The sequence below is a fragment of the Haemaphysalis longicornis genome, unplaced genomic scaffold (genome assembly GCF_048455015.1).
Source record: "Haemaphysalis longicornis isolate Haplotype H1 unplaced genomic scaffold, Haemaphysalis longicornis Haplotype H1 scaffold_139, whole genome shotgun sequence".
Taxonomy (NCBI): domain Eukaryota; kingdom Metazoa; phylum Arthropoda; class Arachnida; order Ixodida; family Ixodidae; genus Haemaphysalis; species Haemaphysalis longicornis.
Window position 1 is genome coordinate 183,664 of NW_027526244.1, and position 10,410 is coordinate 194,073.

General features: G+C 50.7%; 1 protein-coding gene across 1 annotated transcript; it reads left to right on the forward strand.

Annotated features, from left to right (window-relative positions):
* The first annotated feature begins 2,831 nt into the window (after positions 1-2,831).
* LOC144164777 (G-protein coupled receptor moody-like) lies at positions 2,832-3,941 on the forward strand. The gene has a single exon (XM_077695051.1). The coding sequence runs from the start codon at positions 2,832-2,834 to the stop codon at positions 3,939-3,941; it is 1,110 nt and encodes a 369-aa protein (XP_077551177.1).
* The last annotated feature ends 6,469 nt before the right edge of the window (positions 3,942-10,410 follow it).

Below are 10,410 nucleotides of genomic sequence, written 5' to 3' on the forward strand. Positions count from 1 at the left end.
TGACCGTGCACTTTAGCGATCACAAGGCAGTGATTGTGGCCGTCAGGTACAACGATAACACAAACAGGTGCTGATGAATAAATGATTACGTTCACACTCTCGTCATTAATTACGCCATTACTCGCAACACACTCATCGGTGCACCCAATGCATTCGCATTTCTGCACGATTCCCTTCGGGGAGGTGTGGGGGAATTTTTTTTGCTGAATGAAGCTTTACACCTGTTGTTGGAGCTTGCTAAGGGCACCTGCCGGGACAACCTGGGCTTGCTCGACATACGTGGCCATAGGCTCAGTCTTACTGTTGTTTACACTCGTGTTCAAGGCCGTTACCTGGGAATATGACTTGAGGGGGGTTCCTGCATTCTTTGCTAACGCTGACGCAAGCTCTCTGGATTCAGCTTTAGCGGGAGGGTTTTTTTTTGGTTGCTGAGGAAATTTCGGCTTTCCAGGCTCTAATTGGGCAGGTGGGATCCAGCGAAATGTGGCCTGCCGCGTGGCAGGCTACGCAGAATGGGGTCTCTTCACATTGCTTATCTTCCTTATGCATGTGACCGCAGTGACCACAAACCGCCCTTGAAGGGCAGAATTTGACCATGTGCCCGAGTGCGTGACATCGTAAGCATGCCAGAGCCCTAGGCCGATGCTCATACACAAGGACAACTTCGTAGTCCAAGGAAAGTCTCTTGGGATGGACGTGGCGTGTCAAAGGTGATTAGAAGCATCCGTGACTTTCCGATGATGCGAAAACCCAGAATGTTAGCTGATTCACACCGAATGTGATTAGCAATGTATGCCTCGGTGTGCTCTGGCCTAATCTTCACGACTCCTTTGCTAGTGACCTCAGTAGGCTGGGTTGCGTCCACGGTCTGAACAGGAATCCTGCGCGCCTGTAACACTCAGCATGTACCTAAATGCTGAGTGTTCAGCTGCAACACTGCTGGGAGCAGTGTGTTCGATGAGGCGAGTGATAACTGCCTTGGGGATTGCTTGTACGGACATTTGGTTGAGTGGCCTGACGAGCGCGAGAAAGTGAGACCTACTCACCCGTTCCGCTCGCAGTTCGCCCTGAAGTCGTTTCGTAGTGTATCTTCGGTACGTGACGGTGTTCCACTCTGATGGGTCCTCGTCTTCGTCTTACATGCTGTCCTTTGTGCTCGTCATCGTGAATGGCGCCATCGGGGGTGCCGAGCTGGCCACCCCCACGTGTGTGTTGACAGCTGTGTTGATATCCCGATGGTCCACGGTGGTTTGACTCGGTTGAGAAGCCGTGCTTGCTGTTGTGGAGCGCTCAAAAGGCTGATGAAGGGCCGCTGAGGGTGAAGGGGTGCTTATCGCGTCCATAGTTGCACTGCGCCGAGGCCTATCACCGGCCGGCGCGGCCGAACACCAGCTAAGCCTAGGCGTGGCTCGAATTCGCCCGCCGAGGTGAGGCAAACGTTCTTCCAAAGAATTGTGGCGAATGGTCCAGAACGAACACTGTCCACTCACTTCGGGTGTGTTCACGATCCTCTGCACCAAAAATCGCGGATGCACCGTGAAAAAATTTCACTAAAACAGTGAAAAAATACAGATCCCATGCAGGGCGGGTCTGGCGGGCACGAATCCTTTTGGCTGTTTGGCTAAGATCAAAGTGTAATCTATAATGAATCGCTTTTTCTTCGTTTTTTTATCTAGTACCTGTGAGGCAACGACTACGTGGCAGAATGTGGTACACGAGAATTGCAACCCAGAAGACTGCCGGTGGAAGAACCAAACAGTGGCATCGAGAACTCTGCTAACCACGTAAATACATGGAAATTGTTTGATTGGTAGTTTTCCAAAGCTCACAAAACCACTTGACATTGCGGTTACTCATGATGCCTTATTAATCATAGGCTACATGAATTACTGGCAGGTAGATTTACCCAAAGAAGGTGGAGATTCCCCTGCGGATGTTCTTGGTGCACAAGTGACAAGGCTGAAAATATGTAATATATCGCACGTCAATACAGTTTTAAATTCAGAATATGGCCCCTGTATTGCTGCTTTAGGGCACAATAGCCCAGAGAGAAGAGTACTTTTATTCAGAAATGGTGATGGTGTTTTGGTGTGTGGTGCAAATGACCTCAGGTGAGAATGGTGTACATAAAATTTCTATTTGGTAATATTCGCTGCTGCAAAACTTAGCAAAAAAGAGTGATTTCTGGCTGGGAGTGGAGAGGAATCCAGCATAAAAAAAGGAATTTCTAACTTGAAAGTAGTACGAAATCCAGAAAGACAAAACATTTATCGCTGGGAATGGTGCAGAATTCAGCAAGAAAACAATCTATTTCCGGCTAGAATGCGGCGTAAACCCTTCAAGAATAAAGGAATTTCCACCTGGTAAGCTATACCATTCTGTCTGGAATAATTGCATTTCCAGAAAAAAAGGGGGATTTAGAGTTGTAACTCTGCATTGTTCCAGCTGAGAATGGTGCGATCTCCAGCCAGAAAACGTGTTGTTTCTGACAGGAGACAAGCCTCGAAATTTCGATTTCCAGCCACTGGTTCGGGTGACACCTGACTCCAGTCCAGGCTGAAAACTAGTTTATTCTGGAAAACTGTATCGTAACACAGCCGGGACTGGAAAGTCTTTCCATCTGGGACTTGTGCAGACCGGTAGTAGGTCTTCCGTTATGGGCGCTTCCCGCGCCATCCGGAGTGACAACAGCCGGGGTATCCCGGGTTCCCGGGGAGTGGCTCGTCTTGCGGGAAGACGCGCGTTATCCGGCAGAGGTTTCTACAAAGCATCATTTGAACCGTGCTCAGTCACTGCGAAGCAACTATCGCACGAACCAGAGCAGTTGGAAAATGAACGCCGCAGTTCAGACCACCACCGAAGTTCAGGCTACAGTAGGAATCGAGCTCGGCCCAGGGAGCGCGAATGACAACACCTCCGCGGTGCTATGCTTCGAGGACTACCCGTGTCCAGTGCTGACCGGCGGCTTCATGGCCCTCGTCATCATGGCCTTCTTCGGCGTGATCTCCAACGCTGTGTCTATCGTCGCGTTGCTCAGGTCCTCGAAGCTGCTGAAGAACGCCACCACGGCGCTCGTGATCAACCTGTGCTTCACCGACCTGCTCTTCTCCGCGCTGAGCACACCGCTGGCTGCGACCGTGTTCTGGAACGCCGGCTGGGTGTACAGCGACGGCCTGTGCGTCGCGTACGGCGTGATCCGCTTCTTCAGCACGGAAGCCTCCATCTTCACAGTCATGGCCATCAGCATCAACAGGTACGTGGCGATAGTCAATCCGGGCCTGTACGCGCGGGCCTTCACCGAGGGCAACAACCTGCTTGTGGTGACCGGGACGTGGCTGCTGACTCTGTCGCTGCTCTTCTGGCCAACGGCGGGCGTGTGGGGCCAGTTCGGCTGGGACGACGACATCGGCACATGCAGCGTGGTTCCCAAGAACGGGCGCAGCAGCAAGGCGTTCCTCTTCATGGTGGCCTACTTCGTGCCGACCACGTCTATCGTGATCTGCTACAGCCGCATCTGCTGGATCGTGCGCATGACGCAGCGCAACCTGCGTCAGTACAGAACCAACCACAAGTCTGCCGCCTTCGTGGCGCGCTTCTTCGCCCAGCGCCAGGACGGGGGCGCCGACTCCGCGGTGAAGGTCCAGCGCCAGCAGCGGTGCATCGCGAAGGACTTTCGCCTGCTGAAGACGGTGTTCGTAACCTTCGCCGTCTTCACAATCTGCTACCTGCCGACGACCGTGGTCCAGATGTTCCGCCTTATGGACGATTACCCGCTCGTCCACGTGCTCGCGTACCTCACCTACTACTTATCGGGATGCGTTAACCCGCTCATCTACATCTACATGAGCCGGGAGTACCGGCAGGCCTTCAAGGAGCTCTGGCTCTGCGCCAGATGTGCCGTCCTGTCCGAGAGCACGGGAAGCCAAGAGACGCCCGTGTGATCATGATCCTTTTTTTCGGTGTTGCTCGGCATTATCGCTACTACTTGACAATGGCCCCAGGGCGTGCAATCTATGCAGAACATGTCCATTTCTATTACCCCCACCCCTCTCTATTACTTATCCCGCACATTTGCAATTGAAGCTACTCCCCAAGTAGCACCAAAACATCAAAAGAACGTTATTTTTTTGTTTGGTGCTAATGTTAGAACAATGTGCCTAAAGTTATGTTTTTAATGTTTAGGTAATAATATAGGAAATAAATTATTGTTTTGGTAACCGTTATTTAAACGTCCAGAAAATATTTCTACAATACATTGCTAATGTTTGTTTTACAGGTAAATTCCTGGGCGTTTACTTTTTGTGCAAACCTACGTACGCGACTACACGAGCGGAAGCGTAATGCGGAACTGGAACAGTTGCTTTCCGGTTCTAGCTCATCTGTGAAAAAACGCTTGTCAAGCCTTCCGTTTCGCTTGCGCCAGCCGGGATATGATGCGAGGAAACGTGGTGTTGCAGCGCGAAAGCGGCACTAGAGCCGTCATAACTGCGACATTTCATCTGCTCTGACGAAACTCTGTTCGAGGTGCGGGATCATGCGGGATAAGCAGGGAAATAAGAATGCGAAGACAGAGGGGGGTGAGCAAAATGAAGAGGAGGTAGAGGCGGACGTTAGAGTGAAAAAAAGAGAGAGATAGCAGTTTAGGTGGTGCGGCATTGAGACATACCCCTTCATTACTAAACGATGTATGGTTAGGGGTGCATGTTGCAGCATCTGGGTTTGTACCGGATGTTTCATTTGTAGCACAAACAAGTTAAGCGAACTCCTCCCATTGTGAACGCTCCCTTTCAGCCATGGACTCGTGTTTGCCTGAGCGCAGTGCCACTGCATCAAAAAAAGACGGCACCAGCGTACAGCGTGATAGCCGCAGTTGGCAAGCACGGGGAAGTGGCCGATGGGAGCTGTGAATGCACTGCTGGAAAGGTTGCTTGCAGCATCCTTGTGGGCGTGCTGCGGACTGTTCACCCCAGCAAGTGGCGTGCAGTGATTTGCCGCAGCAGTGGTGGGTGCCCCGTGGCAGTGCCAAAAAATGATCAGTTGTGCAGGTGTGTAGTTCAATGTTTATTTATGTGCATTTACCTTTTTTAGTTTGCATAGTGCAGGAGAGAAGGGGTTTAGCGTTTCCGCATTAGGCACATCTTAACAAGAAACCAATAAAATACTCAATTTCTGTAACATGTGTGTCACATGATGTGGAAAGTAGACTACTCGTGCAATCAACAAAAAGAACTTGCAATGTGACCGAACTTTATTGCACTGTGTAGAAACTCCAACACCTCCCCTTGTCTTCCTGCAACGAGCTTGCCAGATAGAGTCTAGCAACAAATGAGGGAGGGGTTGCACTATTTATAAGAGGTGTTTGTGTCCAAGAAATTAATTTCCAATAGGCTACTTGAATCTCCCGCCAAAGTGGCTCAGTGCGCTGTACAGCTGATCCCAAGAACGCTGGTTCGATTCTTAGCCACAGTGGCTACTTTTCAGATGGCGGCAAAAACCGAAATTTCCCAAGTGTCAAGATTTACACGCATATTCAAGATCCCCAGGTGGTCCAAATTAACCCTGACCCCTTCACAAGGGTGTGCTTTGTAGCTCAGGTGTAGCGTCAGCGAATTCAAACGCAAATAACAAATATTGCGTCTCCAACACACACTGCAACACTTCTCTGAAAAAGCAATTTTCTGCCTCAAGCAAAAGTCGGGAACTCATTCAATGGCTAACGCGCGTTGGTCTACTCTGCAGTGCATAAGCAGAACTCCTTAATGTGCATGTGTAATCCACACTGCGGCTTGCTGAATTCAGACTCCTGCATTATAGGCATGTGGCAGTCACTCAGGGTAGCACTGCCATAGGTCGGCAAAACAGAAAATACTCACTCGAACTCAATCACAATTTTTTTCATTAACGCTGTACTCAATCAAACTCGGACGCAAAAAGCTCGTCTGTTCTCGAAATCACTCATACTCACTCGTCACATACTCATTTGAAATCGTACTCACTTGTACTCAAACTCATTTGTACTCACGAGTATTCGTACTCAGTCTGTACTCATGAGTACTCAATCTGTAACCAGTACTCACAAGTACTCAATCTTCTTTACTCATGAGTACTCAATCTATACTCATGAGTACTCAATCTTTACTCATGAGTACTCAACCTGTATTCATGAGTACTCAATTTGTACTACTCCGAAAAACTCTACTCAACACTCAATACCCACAGGCACAATTAGGTGTCCCCGTAGATTGACTTCCGTTCGTATCCGTTCGTATCACTATCTCCTTATTCGCAGTTGCTCGATGCTGGCGCTTGTTTTTTGTTGTTCCGGATACTAGAAGCTTTGTTACAGGGCGTTTGCCTCGATGACTTTCGGTTACAAAGAAGCTCCGTGCTTTTGGTGAATAACAAACGGGCTTGTTTTTAAAGTGTGTGCCGTGGTATTCACCTCGTCAGACCTGAACTTGATAGCGTTTACGGCGTTGCGTTAATCCCGTCGCTTCCGTAGGTGATCGTGTACCGGTAGCTCGTTGCGTGCTTGATGCATGTGGGAGCGTAGACGGCCGTTTTGTCCGCCGGCTAGCTGGGGTGTGCAGGGATGGCATAGTTCGGCGCGCTGAGGACGTTGCTTCGATTGACGTGTGCGTTGGGTATGGTGCGGGGGTGGGTTGGCTTTTCGGCTATCCTGCTGTGGCATGGTGATGTGGAAGGGTGGCGTGGCGGATAGGTCGAAATCGTTGCTGTTTCGTGTTCGCTTTCGCCGTGGTTGCTTCGAAAGTTATACCGTTCTGGTGGGGAAGCGGGCGTAATTCGTCTCGTCCGTTCGGCCCACATTCATTGGCGTCGTAAGCGTCACTTCATCGGTAGTGTGCTCGATGCTTTCGTCTGGATCGGGCTCATTCGTTGGCGTTCTTGCCGTGTCCGTGTCGTCGCTCAAGCTCTCCTCTTTTACCCATTGTTTTGAGAATGCCCTAATCACTATCTCTCCCGTACGAGCCGGCTCGAAAGCGTTCCGTTCGTCCCGAGTCCGCTTGCTCGCGGTTTGTCGGGTTTGTAGTGCGAGTCTCGATCGGTGCAGCGGGTACCGGTGACCTTGTACGTCCGGCTAGGACGTGCCGCAAGCGCTAGCCGTGTCGTTTCTCGTAGACGGACCTACCTGCACGAGTGTGATTTCATTCGTTCGCTGGACTCGGGTTGGAGTAGCGGGTGCCAAAGAGCTCATACGTTCAGGTGGGGCTGAATCGCGTGCGCTGGGTTATTTGTTGCTTGTGGCAAGGTTTATTTTTGCGGTTATGACATTCGCTGGCAAGGCCGTATAGGCTCCGGACAGCGAAGTTTCCCACGCGAGCGCAGCGCCAGCCGCGACAGACACGCCCAACTCTGGGTCGGTCCCGCCGCTCCGACCGCCTTCAGCGCCAGTGTTCGCAACTTTGCAATAAACGTGTGTTATAACGCTATTTGCGCGTTTATGTACTTCATAGTACAACAAAGTCATGCAAAATGTTACATAGTCGGGGGAAGTCTTTAAATAAAACATGGCGCTGATAAAATGCTGTCGCCTCGTTAACGAGCCGTAGGCTAACACAACTAGGAAGCATGTGTTCAATGCTTTACATTCTCCCACGGATTTTTCTTTGTTTTTTTTATCGCAGATACCAAGCATGATTACTGAATCTTCAAAGGCCCGCATTAAGCGAGCGGATTACATGCTGGCGTGGTGTACGATCAGCTTGTTAGTAGGCTGGTTAGCAGGCGGTCAATACCCATAAGTGCGCTTTAAATTTGGAAACAAAAAGGGCCCCCAAGCACAGTTATACCATTGTATTTTTATCACCCAGCGGTTCTACTCTGCTTCATTTAATATTCCACGTGCTTATACCGCCGTATTAAATACATATAACCACATATATGGCGCGGACACTTATAGGCGTTAACGTTCCCAAATGTTTCGCGAACTTTTGGATGGCATAAAATCACAGCCTCTCCTTGCAAAAGAAACAATGATATTGTTGTCTAAGCCACTGAAAGCAACGAAAAATAGAGCTAAGACGTGCCGCAATAAAAGTTGGTATGTACACAGGAAAAAAATTTTCGCGTTCGGGGAGGAGTGGCACGAGGACAATCTTTATTCATCCCATCCGTTGTGATTGCGGTCACTCTGGACCAGTGAGGAGTGTACTCAGGGAACTAAATTTTTCTCCCATGACTTTTGTTGCAAAGGTGTAGACGTTAATAAAAGCGCTACTATTCCTTCCTAACGGAGGTGTCCTGGCTAACCCGTTGGCGTGGAGAGAAAAAAAACCCGAATATGAATATTCCATAATTTATTCCGATACGCCTATTAGATGTTCTGCTTACCCCTCCCCCATCCCATCCCTGCCCAAAGGAATTTCTTGTGATAGCCTTCTCGTGAAGAGTTTCTTTTTTCAGGCGTGTTTACATGTATGCAACTAGCGTACTGGGCTACAACTGGAGGCCCAAAAGTTTCTCGGCGAAGCGGGCACTTATTAACGTCCGCACTTTCACTATACCCCAACAGACGTGAATTTCATACGGTTACATGTATGGAGAATCGCATTCGGATGAAAGACCTCTATGTAACTCCCATGTGGTCCATTTAGTAGTTCTGCAGTCGCATGCAAGTGCACTCACATGGATGGAATACGCCGCGCGGAAACATCGCGCAACGTCTGATATATTTGCAGACAAAGCCTCCTCTTTTGTGGATTGAACAATATAAATTACGTTTTCGTTTGAAGCGAAACATGCTGACCTTGAGAAAGGTTTGCCCCGCAGGCAGGCTGTACAAACGCTTCTCTTCTGGGCATCACTCCTATGCGGCCTCTATATGCCTTCCTTTCCATGAGTTCAACCGCATAAATCCTTCTTCATTCACATGTACTATGTGGCCGGATTACTTTACAATCTCTCACTTTGTTTTAGGCCTAAAAGGGGCGTCTAATATGCTTCATCCGCGCTGCAAAAAGAAGAGCGCCCCCGAGCCAGCAGCGTACCGGTTTACGGGGACCAACCCAGTGTTGCGCATATCTGCCGAAGGGGGCGCTGGGGGTCGCGGGCTTCGTGTCGCCCTCTGGGCGCTGTCCGGCGCCAATAGCAGCCCCGGGAGCGGAGGATGTCGCAAATAGCGGTTTCCTGCGTGTGTGCTAGTTTGGTCGCGTTCCGTGCGCTTTGCATTTCGTTCGCCGTGGTCAGCTCCACCGGTACAAGTTGGAGGTCGTTCGTCACCTCTGGTGCGTTCCGTACGCTGTGCGTATCGTTTTTCCTAGGAAGCTCTCCTAACACTGGTGTGCGGTGATTCGCCACGTAATGTGCGTTTCGTGCGCCGTGCGTCTCGCCCGTCGTGGCCTATCTACCAATACGGATGCGATATCGTTGGTCGCGTGGACCGGGGCCGGGACAGGACGCTCGGAAAATGTACTACTGGCGCCGTTGCGTTCCGTGCTTTGAGCGTTTCATTCGTGTACGTACGGACCGCAAGAGCGGGTGCCAGGCATGTGGCGCTTTCTGGCTCGTGCGAGCTGCGTACGTTGCGCACCTCATTGCTCGTTGCTGGAATGACCTGCGCGCGGGCTATGTTGCTTGTCGATTGGCCCGGGGTCAGAGCGGCGTGTGTTCGTGATCTCCCCATTACCTGGGAGAGGTCCGGTGAGCAGGAAATCACAGTTTTGCATACGTCGTCTCGTTCGTATGCGTGCCGTCGTGCATGCTGCTTGTGTCCGGATCTCGTGCAGCTCAGGCACTGTGGCAAAAGTGTGGCTCACTCTCGCCAGTTGTCTCTGAAAACGTTCCTGGTCTTCACGCAGCATCCTCCTCACAAACAGCGCCGCTTGCAAGTTCCTCTGCCGTTTGTCGTCGTAAGCAGCCTGAAGTATCGTTGGCACATTCGTTCGTTTGGAGAGCTGGCCACGTTGCTGGTTGTCCCCTAGAAGACGCAAGACGATGTCGTCCTTACGTCCAGCGCAGGGCAGCCCTCGTAATCGTCGTGCGCTCACGAACTGCTGTTTCTTCGTTGAACATAGGACCTAGCGTTCCGTTGAAGTCAGCAGTGGGTCGACCACCGCTGACGTGGGCTCCGTCGGTACCTCACGTCTGCGTGCCGCACTCTCGTAGTCGTGGTGCGGTTCGCCCGCGTCGTTCGTATGTTCGTCCGTTCGTCCTCCCGTGGCCTCAAATCCTGATCCTGTCCGCTGCGCCGTGTTAGCTAGGTCGGGGCTCGAATGAAATGCTAAACAGGAAACTTTTTAGATGTTTAACTAGTTAGAAATACTGAGGTTACATATACATCAGCGCAAAGGAGCACGGTAAGAAAACGTCTTACACTGATCACTGGCGTAGGGCGGCGCACTACGCGAAAGCACGTACACGGGAGGGAGTTAAACGGAACGTAAGCACTCG

Excerpts from the sequence above, each read along its gene's own strand:
- LOC144164777 (XM_077695051.1), top strand. The coding sequence starts at position 2,832 with ATGAACGCCGCAGTTCAGACCACCACCGAAGTTCAGGCTACAGTAGGA.